The sequence below is a fragment of the Leuciscus leuciscus genome, assembly GCF_965113295.1.
Source record: "Leuciscus leuciscus genome assembly, chromosome: 14".
Classification (NCBI taxonomy): Eukaryota; Metazoa; Chordata; class Actinopteri; order Cypriniformes; family Leuciscidae; genus Leuciscus; species Leuciscus leuciscus.
Genome location: NC_138738.1, coordinates 41,329,610 through 41,353,990, shown reverse-complemented (window position 1 = coordinate 41,353,990; position 24,381 = coordinate 41,329,610). Strand labels below are relative to the sequence as shown.

General features: G+C 40.9%; 1 protein-coding gene across 5 annotated transcripts; it reads left to right on the top strand.

Moving 5' to 3' along the window:
• The first annotated feature begins 828 nt into the window (after positions 1-828).
• Positions 829-23,319, top strand: LOC309473913 (uncharacterized protein). 5 transcript variants are annotated; one of them, XM_082136178.1, is made up of 13 exons: positions 829-1,232; positions 1,423-1,501; positions 2,835-3,029; positions 3,259-3,306; positions 3,388-3,430; positions 4,088-4,164; positions 7,152-7,202; positions 7,715-7,804; positions 7,960-8,028; positions 8,436-8,469; positions 8,762-8,804; positions 12,084-12,316; positions 22,725-23,319. In XM_082136178.1, the coding sequence occupies exons 2-13, from the start codon at positions 1,427-1,429 to the stop codon at positions 22,796-22,798; spliced, it is 1,032 nt and encodes a 343-aa protein (XP_081992304.1). In that variant the 5' UTR covers positions 829-1,232; positions 1,423-1,426; the 3' UTR covers positions 22,799-23,319. The 5 variants fall into 5 exon arrangements, with proteins under 5 accessions (XP_081992304.1, XP_081992303.1, XP_081992300.1 ...); XM_082136177.1 differs by lacking the exon at positions 22,725-23,319 and having other exon boundaries at positions 4,091-4,164; positions 12,084-13,411; XM_082136174.1 differs by lacking the exon at positions 22,725-23,319 and having other exon boundaries at positions 12,084-13,411.
• The last annotated feature ends 1,062 nt before the right edge of the window (positions 23,320-24,381 follow it).

Genomic DNA, 24,381 nt, shown 5'->3' with positions numbered 1-24,381 from the left:
AACTTAAAAAAAAAATAATAAAAAAAAATAAATAAAAAAAAGTTGGTCCAATTTAGTACACAAAAGTACACTAAATACACTTAAAGTTATGATTTCCTACAATTCAATTACAACTAAAATATTAGTACAATATTAGCTGTTTCAAAATAGCACACTTCAAGTTAACTAATCATTAACACACTTGAAGTATACTGATAATTAGTCTGGCTGCAAGTAAACTTAGCATTTATTTATTTTCACCAGGGACATGATCTACCATGAGAACGTTAATAATACATGTTCATTTTATACTTTAGTCGTTGTTGTTGTTATTCTTTGTTTTATACATTCTGAACTGTATTTACAATGCCTTGTATTTGTCTTGTTTTTTCTTGCATTGTACTTGTCTGTAATTTACTGTAACAAAAAAAAAAGGGGGAAAAAAGAAGAAAAAAGAGAGAGACTCCTCTCTCTCTCTCTCTCTCTCCAACAGGCGATGTGTTTTCCGGCATGGATTGGATGACGGAGAAATTAGACCTGAGTGACTGCGACCTGGATTCTCTGATCGGGTCATGTGACTCAGACGAGCCGCCCAGTTCTCCAGAAGATATGCTGGCCTGGATACTGGCCTGGATACTGACATGGATCTGGACCTGGATTCCCTCCCGTTCTGCTCCTCAGATCATACAAAAATGTATGTTTTGTTTAGATTGTGGAGAATAATCCCAGTCGCCGCGCTTGTCATCAACCGGATCGACCCGCCAAACAACCGGCTGAGGAATCCGTCTTCACCGAGGAAGAGTTCCAGAAGTTCCAGAAGGAATATTTCTCAAACCTTTAACGCAGTAATATTAATCCCGGGATCGTCCATGTGGAATGATCTCTGACCGAAGCTGGATCGCAGAGATTGTGTTTTATTGAATAACATTTTTTTGAACGTCTGTAGAAAATTTTTTCCACAACTTTTGATTATGTAACAGAATGTTTCTTTTCATGCATCACCATTTCATGCAACACACACATTTTGTTGTTCATCATGTGAAACTAAAGTCACGAATCGTTTGCCTGAGAGCCCGAATCCCACCAGCACATTCACAGTCATCGAACAGAAGAATGAAGTGTTTCTGGATGGACGAGTCCTGTGGGAGATCAGAAAGATCTGGAGCCGAAACACAGATGCACCTTTAGACAAGCTTATAACTGAGTGACGTTTGTTAGTTAAGAAATAAAGAAGCTTTACTCCCGATCTGACTGTAAGTAACTGTTATGTGAGTTGCATTTAATTTTAGAAATTAATCACTAGTTATGTGTAGAGCTTCATGTTTTTCTGACTGATGTCTTTTAAAATTCATGTGTTTAGAGATGAAGATCAAATAGACCGTGACGATGTCTTTGTTAATGTTTTAAAGCTGTCGAGTGTGTGTTTGCATGTGTGTGTGCTAGAGGAATGATGAACCGCTGTGATGGATGCCGGACTGATGTTCCTCTATATGAGCCCGTTCTGCCGGACCGACACACACCTGTAATGACACGCTTTGCTGCTTTACCACGTCTGGAGTTTGTGCACTACTGGATGCTTGCTCACTACTTAACTATTGTTCAAAGGTTTGGGGTCTGTAAGATTCTAGAGATGCATATTTTTTTTTCATCTCTGTAGTCGGTTATTTTATCCCTTAAAACTCGTCATATTTAAATGTTTTTTCCTTCTTCGTGTCTTAAAATATCTTGAATGTAACTCGACACCCTTGCCTCATTTAGTATGTACGGTTCTATGAATATGCAAATGAGCCCCGCCTCCACTCACTCACTCAGCTCAGAGATCCACTGGTTGATGATCACACGTTGATCTGATTGGTTACAAGGTAGTTTGTGACGTCAGAAACACCAGCGATTTCAAAGTGTGTTTTTGAGACTGTCTTTGGTTCACTGCAGTTTTAAGGAGGAAATACTCAGCAATGGTGTCGACTTATGAATTTACACATGCTTTGTCTTAAAGCATATTAAACACACCACATAGACACATAAACAACATTAAAAGCTTGATTTTAACCACAAGGGGACTTTAAAAAGTTTTATCATTTTGACTTTAGTGCCACATTTTTAGAGCGTCTAATCATGAGACGCTGCAAAAGACGCGAGCGCGACGGTAAAGTTGAAAAATGGTAGAAAAGTAGCGCAGATCTTCATGAAGTGATCCTTATGCTCTCAAAGGCTGGATTTAATTAATAACAAAATACAGTAAAACCAGTAATATTGTGAAACTATATATTCACATTTTATATAGAATAGTATATATAGTAAAGTGTAATTTATTCCTGTGATCAAAGCTGATGTTCAGCATCATTACTCCAGTCTTCAGTGTCACATGATCCTTCACAAATCATTCTAATAGGATGATTTGATGCTCAAGAAACACTTATGATTATTATCAGTGTTGGGAACAGTTTCAGATTTCTGTGGAAACCGTCATGCATTTTATTTCTCAGGATTCTTTGATAGATAGAAAGTTCTAAATAGCAGCATTTATTTGAAATAATCATTTCTAACATTATAAATGTTATGTTTATGTATATGTTTACTGTCACTTTAGATCAATATCCTTGCTACATAAACTAAGCTTACTGTACCCAAACATTTGAGCACACGGTATTCCAACTATGTCTAACCTTTTAAAATGTGTGTGCTATGCGATACGGAATGAATGCAACGTTGCAAGATATTTTGCATCTAGTTTTGTGTAAAACATTCAACATTCTAATCAGAAAATGAGTCAAGAAAGAGAAGTAAAAATCACAACAGTTCAGTCACATTGATTATATTATATATTATTGATTTTGAACGTTGATGTGTATTAGGTAAGGCCTCCCCCGCCTGTCCCAAAACAACCCGATCAAAGAGGAAGAAACAGTTCAGAGAAACGTTCCTGTGACTTTTCTCCAATATATGAAGTGATTCCCCCTCGTCCTGCTTCATCAGAACCCGTCAGAACCGACCCGTCTCTGGATCCACACCTGTATGAAGACATTTCAGCACTGCTGGACAGCCGTCAGGTGAAGAGATGTACAGTGTGTTTATGTCAAACAAACAACGCAAGAGCTTCTCTCTGAGCTTGATTTATCAGATTTCTGTCATCAAATGTTTTGTTTGAGCATTTCTTGTCATATTTTTTCTTTAGTGACATTTTTGAAGTGTGACTGAAGTGTCCAAATACTGTTTTGGGGGCTGCTTTATTTTATTTCAATCACACTGCATTAATAATTCATTTGTGTGAATCTTCAGGCTGTTTGTGCAGCAAAGGGGAATCTTCTCTCATCCTCCAGATTGATGGTAAAGGTTGTCCACACTCTCTTAAATCCTCATCAGTGATGCTGAGATCAGGTTTGATGTGGAATGATTTTGTCTCGTCAGGAATCGGACGGGGATTTTCAGGTCAAAAGTGCGCTGTTGCCAGGTAGGATTTCAGACATATAGCTTTCACTTCTCTGTTGGGTCTATAACAACAAAATGCGTGAAAGTCGAAAAATCTAGATTTGATTTTTAAATATCATCTAACAGCCAGTGCAAAGCTGTATCATAATAAGTGCCATATTTAAAATGTTGATAAAATGAGAATATCAACTTGCTAAAACAGGGATGCTGATGTTTGGTCACTCCCGATCTGATTTTTGCTCATTCGTATTATTGAATTGGGTCAATGGATGTCAGCAAATACATTGGTTAATAAAGTTAGATTAAATATAAAGTATATTTGAATTATTTCAAATTCAATTATTGCAGGTTTGCATGTTATTCAGAATAAAGTGAGAATAAATACATAGAGTATATTTTAATTATTTCACATTTAATTACGTTTAATCACGTTTGCATTTGACTGTTATTATTCATTTTGAGGAATACTGAACCTGTTTCTGTGCAAGTGAGATGAGTAAATGCATGCTCACATTTAGTCTAGAACTAATAACCATCATGTGCACACACAACAGAGGTGCCAGTCAATAAATGGGAACTTGCGTTACATATTTGAAAAACAAGCTAATTTATAATCATATTTTGAACTGAGAATGTACAGGCACATATTCTGCATGACTTATGACTGAGATTGTTGTAGAAGATCTCGTCTCTCACGCACTGCAGACACACAGAAGCAAGACCTCGAGCATTACACATCTACAGAAGATGGAAAACGTAAGTGTTCAACTTAAAAATGTCTGTGTATTTCATACAATTTAAACACAATTTGTTTACGAGCTGTTAAACTAATAAAATGTAAAAGTGAGTAAAAACAAAATCCTTAAAATGATCCCATGATGGAAACCCTTAAAAGATCATGTCATGTTATATGTGTCAGGGTTTACAGAGGAAGCAGACAAGATGGTAAGTTTAACTCTTTTAATTGCAGGATGAACGGAGATGCAGGAAGATGGTGAGTAACAGCAACACAGAATAACAGTGAATGCTTAGCTGATTGGTAAAGTCTTTGTCTTTCTTTCTCTTTGTAGATGATGTCGGGGTGAAGGCAGAACAGGATGGCAGGCAGGACGGATTGGAGGGGATGAATGGCAGGTAGGAATCCAGGTAAGTGATCGGAAGTCTGTGGGTCATATTAAGGTGAACATCGACGAGACCAGACAAGGAGTGAAGGGAGAGTGCTGAATATAAAGGGTGGTTAATGAGGGAGTGCAGGTGAAGATGATTGGTGATTGCGTGAGTGAGTGCAGGTGTGCGCCACGGAGGATTCTGGGGAATGAAGTGCACACACAGATGAAGGCTGACGAACGTGACCGTGACATTACTCCCCCCTCCCGCAAGGCACGTCCCGCGCCGTAAATGGCAGAGTACGGGAGGGGGGGTGGGCATCCTGGAGTCCGAGACTGGAGGATAAACAGGAAGACGGACTCCAGGATGGCTCAGGTGACCTAGGTGGAGCTGGCTGAGGAGGTGGCCACGGCAGTGCAAACCCTTTGAGTGGCCACGGCGGTGAGGACCCTTCGGGCGGCCACGGCGGTGAGGACCCTTCGGGCGGCCACGGCGGTGAGGACCCTTCGGGCGGCCACGGCGGTGAGGACCCTTCGGGCGGCCACGGCGGTGAGGACCCTTCGGGCGGCCACGGCGGTGCGGTCCCCTCGGGCGACCACGGCGGTGAGGACCCTTCGGGTGGCCGTGGTCCCTCGAGTGGCCAGGACGGAGGCATATGGCCCCCCCCCCCAAAAAATACTTGGGGAAAGTCCCGGGTACAGGAGAAGGATGGCTAAAAACAGTCTCTGATTGGGCTGATGGGGACCGTGAAGAGGGCTCGGTGCTGGGCAGCGAAGAGGGCTCGGTGCTGGGCAGCGATGAGGGCTCGGTGCTGGGCAGGACCAGCGGCGAAGGCTTTGTGCTGGGCAGGACCAGCGGCAAAGGCTTTGTGCTGGGCAGGACCAGCGGCAAAGGCTTTGTGCTGGGCAGGACCAGCGGCAAAGGCTTTGTGCTGGGCAGGACCAGCGGCAAAGGCTTTGTGCTGGGCAGGACCAGCGGCAAAGGCTTTGTGCTGGGCAGGACCAGCGGCAAAGGCTTTGTGCTGGGCAGGACCAGCGGCAAAGGCTTTGTGCTGGGCAGGACCAGCGGCAAAGGCTTTGTGCTGGGCAGGACCAGCGGCAAAGGCTTTGTGCTGGGCAGGACCAGCGGCAAAGGGGGCTCTGAGCTGGATGGAACCAGCGGCGAAGGGGGCTCTGAGCTGGACGGAACCAGCGGCGAAGGGGGCTCTGAACTGGACGGAACCAGCGGCGAAGAGGGCTCTGAGCTGGACGGAACCAGCGGCGAAGAGGGCTCTGAGCTGGACGGAACCAGCGGTGAAGAGGGCTCTGAGCTGGACGGAACCAGCGGCGAAGAGGGCTCTGAGAACTTTGGCTCTGGCTCGGGGAGAACGACACTCACAGACTCTAGCGGACAGGCGACTGGCTCTGGCGGGCAGGCGACTGGCTCTGGCTGGCTGGCAGGATGAGCGGGATCTGGATCAGTTGGGCCGATGAGAGGAGGGAGATCGGAGATATCATCATCCCTGGAGAAAAGCTCGGTTGAACTGGCGTGAAGAGTGGACTGGACGTGAGGGCCGGGATGGTCGTGAAGATCGGGCTGGACTAGTGTTTGAGTGGGTTTGACTGGTTTGACGAGATGAGTGGTTTTGGAAGAAAATGCACACTCTGGGAAAAAGCTGTCCCAGCAGACAGATATCGCCTCTCTCCAGCCTAGCCCTGAAAGATCAGGGAGCGGTCGTGGGTCAACGTACTGAGCCCCGATCTGGTAACAGGCTATGATAGTTTGATCGCTCAGACCACAGTCAACCGCCAGAGAACAAAATCCCATCGTGAACTCAAATAGATCGCGGCTGTCCTGAGCCAGCGCCGCGATCAGGTTCCAACACATCCTGAGCACTGAAGCTGGATATTACTACGTGTGTGGTCTGGTCTTCTGTCAGGGTTTACAGAGGAAGCAGACAAGATGGTAAGTTTAACTCTTTTAATTGCAGAATGAACGGAGATGCAGGAAGATGGTGAGTAACAGCAACACAGAATAACAGTGAATGCTTAGCTGATTGGTAAAGTCTTTGTCTTTCTTTCTCTTTGTAGATGATGTCGGGCTGAAGGCAGAACAGGATGGCAGGCAGGACGGATTGGAAAGGATGAATGGCAGGTAGGAATCCAGGTAAGTGATTGGAAGTCTGTGGGTCATATTAAGGTGAACATCGACGAGACCAGACAAGGAGTGAAGGGAGAGTGCTGAATATAAAGGGTGGTTAATGAGGGAGTGCAGGTGATGATGATTGGTGATTGCGTGAGTGAGTGCAGGTGTGCGCCACGGAGGATTCTGGGGAATGAAGTGCACACACAGATGAAGGCTGACGAACGTGACCGTGACAATATGTTTATTTCACCATTTATATTTCTACAGGTATAATACCATGATAATATAGGCTATAGAAATGTAAATGATAACATAAGTACATATATGATAACATTTTCACTGAAATGCTTAATAATGAAATCTAAAAGAGAAGAAGAAAACTCCAAACATAAACACACATGTGAACTACACACACTCCCCTGAGTTTGGACGTTAGAAACGCTGCTTTGACCGAGACCCTGAAGTTCAGGATCTTCCAGCGGTCTTGAATAATGTTCTGATCTGTTCTACAGCCTTTTGCTCCTCCTTTCCCAGTAATGACATGTGCTCCAGGACCCCAGAAGGTGAGACAATCATTCATCTTTAGTGATTATCAGAAAATTTCAGATTTGAAAATTACACATTGATTATCAGAAAAAAATTTCAAGCTTATGATTGTGTATTGAAAGTGAAAGACTGCAGTGACAAGATTGATCAGTCTTATCAGCTGAATGAGCGAAACCAGTCAGACTACGGTAGTCAACACCTGAACTTTTTTGATCCACTTCAAATGTTGACTACTGTAGTCGATTCCTGTAGAACCAACTTTGCTCCAACACACTTACCTGTAGTTTTTAAATAAGCCTTAAGGACTTGATTAGCTGGATCAGGTGCATTTATTTAAGGTTGAAACTAAACTTTGTGTGATTTCCAAACGGTGTTTTTGCACCCTTGAAGGGCACTTGGGAAAGGGGACGTAATTTCGTTCCAAAAGAAAGTGAACAACTGAACCCCTTCACAAAGGGCCTTCACAGAAAACTCATGTTTTGCAACATTGTCTTACCACACATAAAAATGTTGATTATTCTCATTGCAGTTGATGGGGATGGATGAGTCTCCTCAGAGCGGAGAGCGCCACCCACTGACTGCTCAGAACCACTACAGTGAACACGGATCAGTCAGCAGGGTAATGCAAGCCACTGAACTCTGCAGAAAACGAAAAGAAAACTTAATTCCGCTACAGCTATAATGGAATAAATAGCTAGAAAATAGTTGACTACAGTCATTGACATGTTTGAAATAAACACAGTGTTAAAACAAGACATTATTGTGTGTTTCCAGGTGAAAATACAGAAGAAAGTCATTCTCATGGCAGCTCCGCCGGATCATGGAGGATTTCAGGACTCGCAGGTGTTTAACTTTCCTGAAACATTTCTAGTGATTCTAAAATTCTGAGAAACCTCATAAAAGGACATAAAATATACATTATAAAGAACATATGTTAAATTCAGTCATGTCTGATCGTCATTTATCAGATCAAGATTCACTTCTCATGTTTGAATCAGCTGGTGTTTTGGTGATCAAGTTCACCTCAAAACTGTAGAGAATAATATTAACTATCAACATCATCCACTGACTGTCTTAATCTTCAACATACATCTATTTGTTTAGCATCTCAAACCTACTGTAAAGTGTTTGTGCATCTTGATTTGATATTTTGTATCGGATGTAGAGACATTCAGATATATGTAAGTGTGACTAAAGCTGTGTCTGAATAACAAAGACTGAAGACTGAAGCTTTGCTCTCTTTCCATCAGGACAGAAACATCTCACGGAAGGGGAACAATTTGAGTAAGAGACAAACACAAAATGCTTCATGCTAATTTGAATGCCTTTATTAAAATTACATTAATGAATTTGTCTTTGTTTGAGTAGACGCTTTATGATAAGAAATTATTATTTTTAGCCTTCTAATGCTAACTTAATTATCCAGCAGACACTAGAATAATAAATGTTAAGCCTGAATTATTTGGTCTTTTTTCCCTGTAATGGTCAAATTTGACTTTTTAAATATATATTGTTTTAATTTCCACACTTTTTGTCACTGAGACACTGAATAATTTTTATTTATTTTTTATGTCAGGAGGATCTACAGATCGCTCAGGGGTTTCCGATTCAGACTTCCGGTAAAGTAAATCCTTAGATTCTTTATCTGTACTATATATATATATATTAGAGGTGGGCATAGATTAATTTTTTTAATCTAGATTAATCTAGATTAATTTTGAAATTAATCTAGATTAATCTAGATTAAAATGGCTCATTTGAATTCTGCCGAAGGCATTCAGAATATGTGTGCTACCCAAATAATGACTATAAAAGTAAGTCTTTGAGAACGGGTTTCTCAAGCCAGGTGGCGCATTAGACCAGGGGCTCATCTCCTGTTTCCAAAATGCATCACAAACTGCTTGAGAAAGCTGTTCTACTCATAGACTGTAAAAGGTTACTGTTACCGTCCGTAGGCAACATTAGGTGGGCCTATGTTATTATCAACTACTATAGGCTATCAATTAGGGATGGGCGATATGGCCTAAAATCTATATTGTGATACATTGCAGCCTCTTGCGATAACGATATACAGTATATTATAATAAAACCATTTCAGAACAGATTACACAGACCCATGCTAAACTGCTAAATGTTTTTTTTTTTTAAAGGGTGTATGTAGTTTTGAGAACATATATTGTGCAAAACTGTAAGTATACAACATCATTTTGCAGATAAATAAAATTTAAGTACACTAGCTGCAGAGACTTAAGCAGGTCTAATGTTTATTATGGCTTGGAGCTTATGAAACCCCAAATTTAAAATTAGAATATTGTCTAACTGATGTCTTTTCAGTTAAAAAGAAACACAACAATGATTCTTAAAATCGAGATTATGTGCTACACCACTAAGATATATTGGAATGGGAATAATACGCGCGCGCTGGTATTCAGTGATATCATGTTTCGTTTTGAATTTGAGGTGGTAGAACGGATTAGTCAGCCCGGTATCACCCCAAAACGTCATATACTGACGCGTCTTGACCATGCGTCAACATACGACGAAAAGGTCCTTTAACGTCAATATGAGACGCAGACAGAAGCGCACCAGCAGCGCCTCCTAGCGGTACCATAACGCATACCTAAACCTACCCATAACCCGAATCGTCACACATGGACGTTAGGGGGTACCCTTTTCACCAGCTTTCACGTTCAGCCGTGTTTACTTAAGATGACGACGAATATGCGTTGCAGCCGGGTTTACCTCGTGGCCGCGGGTAGATTGCGTCATCATAGCTTGTGTAGTATAGAGCCATCTCCCAACCCAACTTGGAGAATAGATTAACGGCGATATTTTTTTTATCGCGCGATAAGAGTCTCGCGTTAACGCAGCACGTTAACGCCGATAACGGCCCACCACTAATATATATATATATATATATATATATATATATATATATATATATATATATATATATACTACAGGGCTGTTGAATGCTTGATTCTGATTGGTTGACGAACGTTCTAAGGTGTGCAATTATTTTCAGAGAAACACATGGCTAAAGTTGTTCAAGTCAGGTCTCGAACGCATTACAGTTCCATATCACTTCACCAAATGATTTCCGTTTTTTCAAAGGTCCTTACAGCCGACCACAGCAAAAAAAAAAAAACGTAGACTGAATGGGGATCACGCTTAGGGAGCCTGTCTTCTTCGTACTACTATTTAATCAAGCCAATTCAACATTGGCGTGCGTGATTACACGCTTCGCCCTGCAGCTCGGGTATAAACACGGAAGAGGACGCACGCATCAGTTGCTTTTTCGCTGAGGAGCCGAGCGGCCCCCGGAGTCAGCGGTGGTCCAGCAGTAGTGGCGAGGGGACTACGTCCTCCGTTCCCTCCTTCAGGGAACGATGGGTTGTATACGAGACTCAAACTTGTGTCCAATGGGCTGCTAGCCCGAAAACCTGGACAGAGAAGCCCCTGGAGCTGAACATCAGGTAGGCCTCTTCCTCTTCCTGTCCGAAATGGGTAGAGTTGGTGGGCTTGTTGGTCGGCCGCAGGAAAGACGTCTTACCCCAGGGCTTAGATGGCTAGGTGGCCTGCTGCGAGCCTTGGGTCTGGCTGTGTTATAATACAGCCGTCCCATGGCAGGGCCCTGTGGGGGCCGTCAGGGGGGCTGATGTGGAGTGGCTTTCTTAGGCAGGCACAGTATAAACGCCTCATCCTCCTTTTTATCATCACACCGTTGTTGGATGAGGGCAACAGCAGGGCCAAAAAGAGCCTCGCCAGGTTCCACCGGGGCTCCGGGCCATGCAACTTTTCTCACTGTCGGGCAGACCAGAGAGATTCAGCCAGAGGGCGCGTTCCCCCACAACAGACAGGGCCATAGAATGTCCGCCAGCTTGGACAGCCTGACAGGTGTTGTGAAGGTCCAGGTCGTTCACAGTCACACTCTCCTTCCAAAGTGTAGGCGATGGTGAGCCTGTCTCCAAATGTTTACTCATTTCCTCCAACAGCTCAGCCTGGTAGGCTGAGAGGAGGGAGGAAACATTAAGAGCTTGTACAGCAAGAGCAGAAGCCTTGGAGGTCCCCAGAGCTACAACACTTTCACCCACTCCAACATCCAAGTCTTGCTGTTCGTCCGTGCTTTGGGTAGAAGCAACTGTAAGCCTACGACGAAGAAGCATCCAAGGCAGAGCTGGGTATCCCTCATGGCGGTGAGTGCATGCACGCGACTGCGAGTCCGACGGGTTAGCAGGAGTGGAGAGTTTAACTTGATCCAGGGGAGAGGTGAAAGCACTGACACAGATGGGCAGCCAGAGAAAAATCCAGGTAGCGAGCGTGGGTGGCTTGCCAACCAAGAATAAATCGCAACTAACCGCAACGTTCAGTTTCGCTATTAGTCGAGATGCTGCTACCAAACACTGTTAAGAGACACACACACTTTCTATCTGTCTCTCTGTCTCTCTCTCTCTGTCTCTCTCTCTGTCTCTGTCTCTGTCTCTCTCGCTCTCTAATAACTGCATAAATAACTGCATTAGTCTGCTATTAGTGGTTCAAACATCTGTTAGCTCTAAAATTACATTTTTGTATTAACAACGGATGAGATGCAAAAGAAATGAGTCGTACACGCAAGACAATTTTAAGGACAAAAACCTGACAAATGTCTTGAAATACATAATCTGAACAATTTTTTGAGGTGTGGTAACCCGTAGTATAAGTGGAATAATTGGCCTTTGAATTAAAAATAATGCACACCCTTGGTGTAACTCCGCTTCATGTCGTGGCCGCATTACCACCTCAGGTGTGCATTATTTTCTAATAATTCAATTGGCCATCCTCAATTATTCCTTTCATATATTTCAACAATAGGACGAGAGCCTGCTTCATTTATGCTGCAACTCACTTTTGTCTTGCAGGGTCTTCATGGACAGAGGAGAAAGTTTTGAGAAAGCTCTTAAGTGCTATGTTTCTCAACTGCCATTTTGTGCAAGCTCTCTGCAAAGACAAATATGTGAGCTTGACGCCGTGGCTGCAGCCCTGGACAAGACGCAGGAAGGGACGAGAATTGCCAGGATCACCGGAAAAACGACCGGAGCCGTGGGCGGAGCGGCAGCCCTGGCCGGGATCCTCCTGGCTCCCTTGACTTGTGGTGCGTCACTTGCGGTCACTGCGGTTGGTGTCGGGGTCGCGGCCGCCGGCGGGGTCACAGGCGCCTCGGCGGCCATTACCAAGAAAGTCAAAACAAATCAGGTCAGGAAACAGGTGGAATCGATCTTGAAAGAGTACCAAAGTGTGATGAGGGATATTGAGGTTTACTTAAGAGATATCAACAGAGAGGTGGAGAACCTCAAAAAATTTGACCTGTTGACGCTAAAATGTGTGAACTTGAAATCTGCAAAGATCGTGGAGTTATTTGAGATAGCAAGCAAATCATCAGCTACCCTCAGCGTGATGAACAAATCCTCAGGTGTGATTCAGGGCTTTGCCCATGGCATGGATATTTTCTTTAGTGAAAAAGATTCCCAAAAGCTCAAGAAAGAGTCAAGGACCAAATTTTCCCAGCAGATTTGTGAGGTGGCAGAACAGATTAATGCCGGTCTGAAAGAGCTGATAGGCCTGAGAAGTAAACTGCTCTCAGAAGGGATATGAAGCGTGACCGGACAGGAGTGGTGTTACAATACTGTGATTAGGTGTTAAATTGGTGTTTAATTCGTTAAATTTATATAGCACCTTTTTTTCTCCAAGCCATAATCTTACTAGAGGAGTAGAGGAGTGTGAGCTCAAGCAGGAGATATAGGGTACCAATCTATAACTTGAATAAATTCTCTCTAATTCCACTTTCAATTAAATAATTGAATAATAAAAAAGTATCTGTGTGAGGGTAGATGGGTAATATGTTGGGTATTGTGTCATGTCTTAAGTGTAGGTATAGTGTAATATTAGTATTGTGTAATGATTGATGTATGTCATTTGACATGTTATGTTGAGAGTGTAACTGTATAGTGAACTGTTGTAAGTTGACCTGCTCTCTCGATTGCCCAAGACAAATTTCTCCTAAGGGAGACAATAAAAGATAAACTAACTATTGTATAATGGTTATACAACAAACTGTTGCTTCATTAATGGTGGCTAGAGGGCGGCCTTGTGCAGTTTCTTATAATTTTGCATATGTAGCCATGTATTCTTGTGCTGTATCTTTGCAAAAGTGTCAAAGTAATAGCAATAAAAAGTAATAAAAAGTTGAATTGTGTTTGATTGAATTAATATAATGTCATGTGTATTTTAATGTTGTCATTTATTTAAACTAAGGAGTGAACTTGCGCTCCCGGGGGCGGTTCAGGTCAAAGAGGAGGCGTGTTCCGGCGCAAACGTTCCCTGGTGCTATTTTGCAGGTTTAGAAAACAATTCCGCCTCTGACCAGGAAAAACCTAGTCTAGTCTAAAGTCAGTGGCGCGTTGTGCATGTTATTCATATACTATTTTAAGGGCGTATGCTTGGCCATAATCAATGTAGCGTGTGCAGAACGCACATACACATACACTTACATACACATACACTTACAACGAACATTTTCTACTTTTCCTCGCTGAGAAGCACTAACGTTACTGCTCAAACCTCATAGTTACAACGCGGACTGTTGAGCAGACGCGTCTCAAGCCTATTAGTGATCCAACGCTGCATACTCTTAAAGGTTACGTCCGTGGATCACGGCTGAACGCGTCTTCTCCACACTCATTTACAAACAAAAAAATGTTTTCGCCTATCGTGCGTCTACTCTACACCCCTACCACAAAAAAAAAAAAAAAAACGGATTATATCCAAGACTTCAGTCATAAATTAGTATTAATATTGATAGCATCACTGGTAGCTTCGTTGCTAACTCACTGTCCATCTGTTAAAATGGCGAATATATCAGATGTAAGTAGTCTACCTTTTGGTGCAGGTGAGGACACATTTGAGCTGCACGCACTGCAGTCTGAGCTGGAAGCTGTTGAGAAACAGATCCACAATCTTTTTTTGAGACAGGCCGAGCTGAGAGACCGGTGTTTGGCTCTTGAAACATCACGCGCCGATGCACACAAATCAGTGTTTAACGTTACTAACCCACTGACTCCGACCGCGTCTACTCCGTGCGTTCCTCAGCATCGGTCGCGATCAGCCATGGTCTCGTTCACTCCGGCTCCAACAGGCCACCACGAAGCCAGGGTGGTTCCGCAGCGGAAGACGCGAGTCAGGTTTAGACCAAGACTTTCTCCGACCCTCCCGGTTTTCGAGTTATCCACACAAAACCGCTTCTCCCCTCTTCGCGAAACAGAACGCGATGCTGTGATCATCGGCGATTCCATCGTTCGGCACGTACACGCTACGTTAGGTAAAAGTAAGGTGCACAGTCACTGCTTTCCTGGTGCTCGTGTTTCTGAAATCGCTGCTCGCGTTCCCGAGATCCTGAACGGTGATGAGCGCGTCGGAACTGTGGTCAGATTATCAGATTATTTGCGCTAAATGAATGGTTAATGTCATGGTGCAATGAGCAGAAACTGCTCTTTGTAAATAATTGGAATCTGTTTTGGGAGCGTCCTAGGCTTTTCCGTGCTGATGGCTTACACCCAAGCAGATTCGGAGCGGATATTCTGTCCGATAACATCTCCAAAATGTTAAATACCCTTTGACTAGTAACCAAAAGTCCAAATCATAGTCTCTGCTGCACCAATTCAACTGATATAAATACTAGTGTAGAACATTGCATAGAAACCGTGTCTATTCCTCGTTTAGTGAGATCAAATAATAAATCTACTGCAGGATCTAGGAAACATCTAATTGTTATTAAAACAGAGAATGTTGCTGTCATAGTGAGGATCTGTGACTAGAGACTCTTATTTTGGAAAAGACTCTTAGTATGACACTGAACTGAGAAAATGCATACATACAGACACTTTCACACTAACATCTTAACACACTATCTGTTTTGCGCAGTTTTACACCAGTTAACGCAGATATATGTGTGTCACTGATTGTGTATTGTTTCGTGTTGTACCTGTCTTCACCATGCCCTTTTTTTCATTTACTGAGTTATTAATTTCTCGTTGTTGATTTATATATTGTAAAGAACTCAAACAAGACCGGTAACCATGTTATATGTTTATTGATTTCAATTAACCTCTTACATAATAATAAATTGTCATACTTACGTTTAGGAACATTTTACTTTACCAAACAGACGAAACCCGGTCACAGGAACTGCCACCATTTTGAATGTCTCTTTCCCGCCAGTAGGCACAGTTAATTGTGGTCATGTGTGAGGGGGAGATTGGAGTTCTCTTTGATTCTTTGATAAACGTTGTTCAACATTAATAATTAATTGAGTTGTTTTGTTTTCAATGTTTATATATTTTTATATTATTCAAACTGTTTATCTCTTTGTTACTGTTAAATCTATCTTGATTTGTCTTCTTTAAATGTCATTTATTATCTTTAATTACCAAATGGTTTGGTCCAAGTAGGAGGGGCTTAGCCTTTTTAAGAAGGCGCCTCAGTGTGATTAGGAGGCTCGTAGAGTGAGTGTTGGGGAGTTATTGCCCTGTTTTTGGGCCGATTTACTGGTATAGCCAAATTTTGTGTGCAGATAACTTTAAACAGTTTATTTTATTTATTTTTGTTTGATTAGTTTTTTTTTTCTCTCTTCTTTGTATTTTCACTGTAAATACCAGTTGCACCTATTGGATTAAACACTGAACTTTTGACCTCATCATCACGTCACTTCATTTTTTTCGCCTCCATCTGCCGGTACATACAGAGCAGTGGTGCTGCTGCTGTTGGGGCCTCTTTGTGGCACCCCTGTCTCTGTTACAGTTGCTATTAGTAAACAAAAACAATTTCTAAAGCTAGGTCTTCTAAACATTAGATCACTCACACCTAAGGCAGTTATTGTAAATGAAATAGTCACAGATAATAGCTTCGATGTACTTTGCCTTACTGAAACCTGGCTTAAACCAAATGATTATTTCGGTATTAATGAGTCTTCTCCTCCTGGATACTGTTATAAGCATGAGCCCCGTCTGATTGGTCGTGGCGGCGGTGTTGCAACCATCTATAGAGATATTCTTAATGTTACTCAGAAAACGGGTTATACGTTTATTTCATTTGACGTACTTGTACTAAATGTTACGCTCTTAGATGTTAGAAAAACATCCCTATTATCTTTAGCCTTGGCTACCGTATATAGACCGCCAGGGCCTTACGCTGATTTCCTAAAAGAGTTTGCAGATTTTCTCTCAGACTTATTAGTCAATGTCGATAAAGCATTAATTGTTGGAGATTTTAACATACACGTAGATAATCCAAATGATGCGTTAGGGGCTGCGTTTACAGATTTATTAAATAAATTTGGGGTCAAGCAAAACGTCACCGGACCAACTCATCGTCTTAATCATACACTCGATTTAATTATATCACATGGAACCGATCCAACCGATATAGATATCATTCCACAAAGTGATGATGTCACTGATCACTACATGGTAACTTGCATATTACGTACTGCTGTAATATGTCATGCGGCGTCGCGTTATCAACCAGGCAGAACAATCCTCCCATCCACCATAGATCATTTCTCAAATTGCTTATCTAATCTGTCTCAGCTGCTGCCTGAACCCAAACAAACAGATGAACTAGAATAACTAACTAGCGCTATGAGCACCATTCTCTCTAGAACATTGGATGTGGTTGCACCTATTAAATTAAAAAAGGTCAGAGAGAAAAAATAAAGCACCATGGTACAACAATACTACGCATGTTTTAAAGAGAGAAACACGTATTTTAGAGCGTAAATGGAAACAAACTAATTTAGAGGTCTTTAGAATCGCGAGGAAAAACAGTATGTCACGTTATAAAAAGGCCCTAAAAGCGGCCAGGGCTGAGCACCTCCGCAAACTAATAGAAAACAACCAAAACAATCCAAGGTTTTTATTTAACACCGTGGCTAGACTAACAAATAAACAGACGTCACCCGAACAAAATATCCCGTTACAGTTCAGTAGTAATGATTTCATGAACTTCTTCACTGAGAAAATAGAAAGCATCAGAACCACAATTGTAAACGTTCAATCTTCAATTGCGCCTTATAATTCAGCTTCAATTATCACCCCGCAAGAACAATTACAGTGCTTTACAACTATAGAACAAAAAGAGTTAAATGAACTTATCACTTCATCTAAAACAACAACATTTTTATTAGATCCTATACCAACTAAACTACTGAAAGAAGTGTTACCTGTAGTGGAAGAGCCTCTCCTCAATATTATTAACTCGTCTTTATCTTTAGGTCATGTTCCAAGAACATTTAAACTGGCAGTTATAAAACCTCTCATTAAGAAACCACAATTAGATCATAATAATCTAGCAAATTATAGACCCATTTCAAATCTTCCATTTATGTTTAAAATATTAGAAAAAGTGGTGTCCGCTCAACTGAGCTCTTTCTTGCAACAAAATGATATCAATGAAAAGTTTCAGTCTGGATTCAGACCGCATCATAGCACTGAAACTGCGCTCGTTAAAATCACAAATGATTTACTTTTAGCTTCTGACCAAGGCTGTATCTCAGTACTAGTTTTACTTGATCTTAGTGCTGCGTTCGATACTATAGATCACACATTACTCTTAGATTGACTACACAATTATACTGGTGTTCAAGGACAAGCACTAAGCTGGTTCAAATCATACCTATCTGACCGCTACCATTTTGTCTATTTAAATGGAGAAAAATCGATCATAACTCCAGTAAACTATGGAGTGCTGCAGGGATCTGTATTAGGCCCTCTGTTATTCTCAATATATATGATACCACTTGGAAATATTATAAGGAAACATGGAATTAGTTTCCATTGTTATGCTGATGACACTCAAATATATATTTCATCACGGCCGGATGAAACCGTTACATTTTCCAAATTGACAGAGTGTGTTAAAGATATAAAAGATTGGATGACGCGTAATTTTCTTTTATTAAATCCAGACAAGACAGAGGTAATACTTATCGGTTCAAAAAACTGCCCACAAAACCTCGCACAATACAACTTTAACATCATAGGATGTCCTGTTACTTTATCCTCTACAGTAAAAGACCTGGGTGTTATACTCGATTGCAACCTGTCTTTTGAAAATCATATTTCATATGTTACAAAAACAGCCTTTTTCCACCTTAGAAACATTGCTAAGCTACGTAATATGCTATCAGTTTCTGATGCAGAAAAGTTAGTTCATGCATTCATGACCTCGAGACTGGATTACTGTAATGCTTTATTAGCTGGTTGTCCTGCATCCTCAATAAACAAACTACAATTAGTCCAAAATGCCGCCGCTAGAGTTCTTACGAGATCAAGAAAATATGATCATATAACACCGATTTTATCATCACTGCATTGGTTACCTGTAAAAAAGTTCTGTATTAATTACAAGGTATTGCTACTGACTTATAAAGCCCTAAACGGCTTAGCTCCAGTCTATTTAACGGATCTTCTATCGCCCTATAATCCATTGCGCTCTTTAAGATCACTAAATTCAAGGCTTTTGGTCATACCTAGGATATCCAGAACCACCAGAAGCATCACATTTGGCTCCAAAACTCTGGAATAGTCTTCCTGATACTGTTCGTTGCTCAGACTCGCTCTCCCAGTTTAAAACTAGATTAAAGTCGCATTTCTTCAGCCAGGCATTCATATTGTAACGGTCACCAGCTGGAGTGCCCTTGAGAGCCACCAGAGGGCACTCCACATAAGACTATGATCACTTCCTCACAAACTACATTTCCCATAACTCACTGCCCGGACTCATCAGCACTCATCATCTCATTCACCTGTGTCTTATCACCTTGTTTCACTCACACCATAAATACCTGGTTTTCACATTCACTCGGTGCGAAGTCTTGTTTAAGTGTTACACTGCATTTATGAGCATTCTCCTGGTTTTCTTGTCTCTTGGTTTTGGATATCGTGCCCTGTTCCCTGGATTACTCTCTTGCCTCTGGTCCCTGCCTGTTTTGTTTCTTTGTTTGTTTCTTTGTTTTGACTGCCTGTCTGTGTATGACTCTTGCCTGTACATCTGATTACGATTCTGGATTGCCCCATACATTAAAGCTGCATTTGGATCTCAACCTTCGTGTCTCGGAACGAAGAATCTAAATCTAGCTTACACATTTACCCAAATTATTACACGCCTGTTTAACCGAAGCTAATTTGGGTGTGTTTCTCTATCCCCAATGTCACTTCTCTGTGTTTTACGGCCCTGACGAGAACGTCGGTCTCCTCGGCTGTGAACCGCTCCTGGCGTGCGTCTGGCAAATACGCCGTTATAATCAAAGACAGTAAAAGAAATGGACACAGCGACCCCATAGACTTCAACGGAGAAAAGTGAAGCAAATAAGAAGCACTCTCTTCCTGATGTCTGAGTGTACTGCGCAGACTTAAACTGAGCTTGATGACGTAGATGTGACGTGAGCAACCCGTCTGTCTTCTAGTAGCTGTGCCAAGAGAAATCTGAATCATTCCCTTCTGAAACTTGCAGAGACAGAGAGTGTGAGTAGGAGCTGTCCATGAGCTAGGAGCAGGAGCAACTTTATGACTCTCTATGGGCTTGTCCCTTGACTTTATCGGACTTTATGCCTCCACGTCCCCCGATTGACTGTGAGCTTCTCCTCCTGTCTATACGGTAATTTCCAGAGAGTCGCGTGGTTATGACGCAATAGTTAGTCTATTTTTACAAAAACTGCTTCTACGGGGCCATAACGTAAGATACAAGGTAATGGAGCCTTTTATACATTGTCGTGTTTCTTTAGAAATAAATAATGGACAAAGTATTTAAACGCCTCAGATGTAAAGTTATTCGCTGTCAAAGTGACCCCAAAATGAATGGGAGTCAATGGAATGCTAACAGCAGGTGATGGCTTGTTAGTCAATGGCGGCCCCCGGGGATGGTATGCTTTTTCGGGTGCTGGATTACCCCCCTGGTTATAATAGCAATCCGCCATGGAACAAGCGCGCCTGCTCTTATAGGGAATGTGAGATATCGCTCTGATTGGTTTATTTCACGTTACGCCCAAACCACACCTATGAATAATGAAGATTTGCGTTGTGCGCCAGAGTAATTTATCCTGCCGGTATAATAGCAACAGCGCCCAAGACCCGCCCACAAAGTTACTTGCATTTCGCGCTTGATACTTGATACTTCAGATCGTTAAAATAGGGCCCCTGGAGTTTTTTCACTATTGGAAGCTTGCTCACTATTTACATTTACATTTACATTTATTCATTTAGCTGACGCTTCTATCCAAAGCGACTTACAATTGCTATATATGTCAGAGGTCGCACGCCTCTGGAGCAACTAGGGGTTAAGTGTCTTGCTCAGGGACACATTGGTGTCTCACAGTGGATTCGAACCCGGGTCTCTCACACCAAAGGCATGTGTCTTATCCATTGCGCCACTACCACCACAATATCAATATTTAACTATTGTTCAAAGGTTTGGGGTCTGTAGGGTTCTATGATGCATTTCTTTTTTTTTTGTCCTCCTGCGTAGTCAGTAATTGTATCCCTTAAAACTCATCTTTGATCACCAAAATTACATATTTAAATATGTACATAAATATCTTGCATGTAACTTGACACCCTTGCCTCATTTAGTATACACAGTTTTATGGATATGCAAATGAGCCCCACCTCCACCAGGCTTGTGCAAAATTCAGAATTTCAGAATTGGCCTCCATTCAATTCATGAATTTGAATTTGAATTGAATTTACTCCGCCCCACAGGACGTTGAATTGAATTGGAATTGGAATGACAGGAAGTGGAATTAAATTCATGGCAATTCAAAGAAATTCCACACAGTCACACAACAGAAAGAATGTGTTGAGTCTCGCATGCATTCAGTGTTAGGAAGGTTACTTTGGAAATGTTATTGCTTACTGTTATTAGTTACCCATTATAAATGTGGTTTGGATTACTTTATTTGAATAACTTTATCAATGCAAAGCAATTTCATTTTAAGTTGATTAGTAACTAATTGAATTAAACATTTTACCTCAGTAATACAACTAAATACAATTACATTAATTTTGTAATTTAATAACAGAAATTTCATTTCACGCAACTATTTACTCCTCAACCCTGCATACATTTTGTTCTAAAATAGATATTGATCAAATTCTTGAAATAAATTACCCCCTCAATGTTGTTTAATTAGTTTTGTTCCAATGTAATTTTCTTTTCAAAGTAATCACACAAAGACAAAGTTGTTGTAAATGCAGTTATCATTTATTCCAATGCAAAAAATTACTGAGCAACACTGTTGCATCTAATTCTCCATAGCTCCTCAAATGTTTTTTCATTGAGTCTGCACCGTTCTGGTCTGAATATCTTTCCTGCAACACTAAAGATTCTCTCAACCGGTGCAGAGTGAAGATGTAAGGGACTTCTGAAACTTAAAAAGTCCAGTGTTGCCCATCAAATTGTGCTTTCAAATGTCCACCTCAAATTGTTTAGCAACCATTTTAAATACTTGGTTAAAGTAAAGCATTCTGGGAAATGGAGTCATGTTCCATCATGTTCCACAAAATTACAATTACAATAAATCAAACTTAATTATTTGTTCTGTGACTAGAGCTTTTAACATTCATTGCTGGGGGAAAACATATCCTTTTAATGTAATCTGTACAAGTAGTTCAAACTAATATCATTTATAATGCAATCATATCTGACATATACTGTAAAGCTTCATTGTTAAACACTTCACTTAAAATACGTATATGAATTTCTTTGAATTTTTATTGAATTGCAATTCTGCTTCCTTTAATTCAAATTCGAATTGTAATTCTAGATCCTGTTTTTGACATCAATTCAAATTCAATTCAAATTCAAGAATTGAATTGGAATTAAGGAGTCATTCTCAATTCAATTCTGAATTTTGCACAAGCCTGGCCTCCACTGACTCCCTCAGCTCAGAGATCCACTGGTTGACGATCACACGTTGATCTGATTGGTTACAAGGTAGTTTGTGACGTCAGAAACACCAGCGATTTCAAAGTGTGTTTTTGAGACTGTCTTTGGTTCACTGCAGTTTTAAGGAGGAAATACTCAGCAATGCTGTCGACTTATGAATTTACACATGGTTTATCTTAAAGCATATTAAAAACTCCACATAGACACATAAACAACATTCAAAACTTGATTATCACCACAAGGGGACTTTAAAAAGTTTTATCATTTTGACTTTAGTGCCGCATTTTTAGAGCGTCTAATCATGCATAAGATGCTGCAGTAAAAAAACAAAGCTTACTGTACCCAAACATTTGAACACACGGTATTCCAACTATGTCTAACCTTTTAAAATGTGTGTGCTATGCGATACGGAATGAATGCAACGTTGCAAGATATTTTGCAGTTTTGTGTAAAACATTCAACATTCTAATCAGAAAATGAGTCAAGAAAGAGAAGTAAAAATCACAACAGTTCAGTCACATTGATTATATTATATATTATTGATTTTGAACGTTGATGTGTATTAGGTAAGGCCTCCCCCGCCTGTCCCAGGAAAACCCGATCAAAGAGGAAGAAACAGTTCAGAGAAACGTTCCTGTGACTTTTCTCCAATATATGAAGTGATTCCCCCTCGTCCTGCTTCATCAGAACCCGTCAGAACCGACCCGTCTCTGGATCCACACCTGTATGAAGACATATCAGCACTGCTGGACGGCCGTCAGGTGAAGAGATGTACAGTGTGTTTATGTCAAACAAACAACGCAAGAGCTTCTCTCTGAGCTTGATTTATCAGATTACTGTCATCAAATGTTTTGTTTGAGCATTTTTTGTCACATTTTTTCTTTAGTGACATTTTTGAAGTGTGACTGAAGTGTCCAAATACTGTTTTCACGGCAAAAAAAAAGAAAAGAAAAAAGCTTTTCTTACTTATAATTTTTGTCTTGATTCCAGTTGAAATATCTGAAAATTCTTAAAGTCGACATGAAATCAAAATTGACCCTATTTACTTTGTTAGCGCATATTACTAGTCTTGTGGTGAACAATTAATCCGTGCAAGTTAATACACAGAAAAAAATTTGTTTGCCGTGGTAATCTTTAATCAAAGTCTGAAAAGTTACTTCCGGTCTGAAACGGCGTTCCTTCTCTGATGACGTCAGTTTGACGGCTTGGGTTGAAAACGCTGAACTAGAGGTCTTCATGGGTCCACTTGGATCCGAAAACCCGAGGTCCGACCCGAGACCCGAGCGGTTTCGGGTCCAAAACTCAGACGAGTGTCTCGGACACGGGTCGGGTTTGGTATTAGTGGCCTCGGGTCTTCGGTAATTTTAAATAAATATGCTTTTTCCAAATGGACCCGAGAAGACCCAAACTATGTTGGGCATTTAACAAAATTGCATTATTTAAAACAACTCTATGACACCGTTCTCTCACTTTTTCTAAGTGAGAGAGCGAATCCGCGCTTCTACGTGCAATGGGCTATAAGCACGGTTGCCTCCGCATTTATTTACTCAGTTATTAATTTGCTTAGTTATATAATTTATAATTTGAATAAGAGAACAACCCCAATAAACTTGGGGTAATCAGAAAAAAATTATTATTCATTAGGCTACATCATAGATCGGAATTTTCTTCAGGAAACGGGGAGACTTGAATAAATAGCAGCAAACAATAAACGATAAAAATTGCAAAAAATTGTTTTAATAATTAATCCAAAGTTTGAACATTTATGAGTAGGCTAAAACATCTTATTTTGAATGTGCGTTGTGTGACTGTTTACAGTAAGCAGACACGTCGCTCAAATAAAGAAAAGTTGCAAAAATAAAGACATATGCCTACATGGTATTTGACCTGCTATGGCGGTTCTAATGCCTTGTTTTTAATCTGGTTTTATCTAAACAACTTTTTAACAATGGGATTGTAGGCTAAATAACACAATTTTAGTAAAAGTCAATGACTGGGAGACTTTGGATATTTTATTGAAAATCTGTTATAGGCTACATTTGAAAAACAGCCATCGGTAAATTTTACCCTGTGGTGGTTCTAATGTTAATCATCGTATGGTCCGGTAAATAACATTATGCCAAATTTTCTAGGATGTAATGGGTTACAGTGATGTGTGATTGACATTCAGCACTTCAGCGCGTAGGCCTACTTGCGCGTCTATGTTAAGTGCATTTGAAACGC

Bases quoted from the DNA above. Each gene is read 5' to 3' on its own strand.
- LOC309473913 (XM_082136174.1), top strand. From the start codon at position 1,427: ATGATGAACCGCTGTGATGGATGCCGGACTGATGTTCCTCTATATGAG. The intron at 3,431-4,087 runs GTAGGATTTCAG...AGATTGTTGTAG, and splicing joins CAAAAGTGCGCTGTTGCCAG to AAGATCTCGTCTCTCACGCA. The intron at 8,805-12,083 runs GTAAAGTAAATC...TTTGTCTTGCAG, and splicing joins GTTTCCGATTCAGACTTCCG to GGTCTTCATGGACAGAGGAG.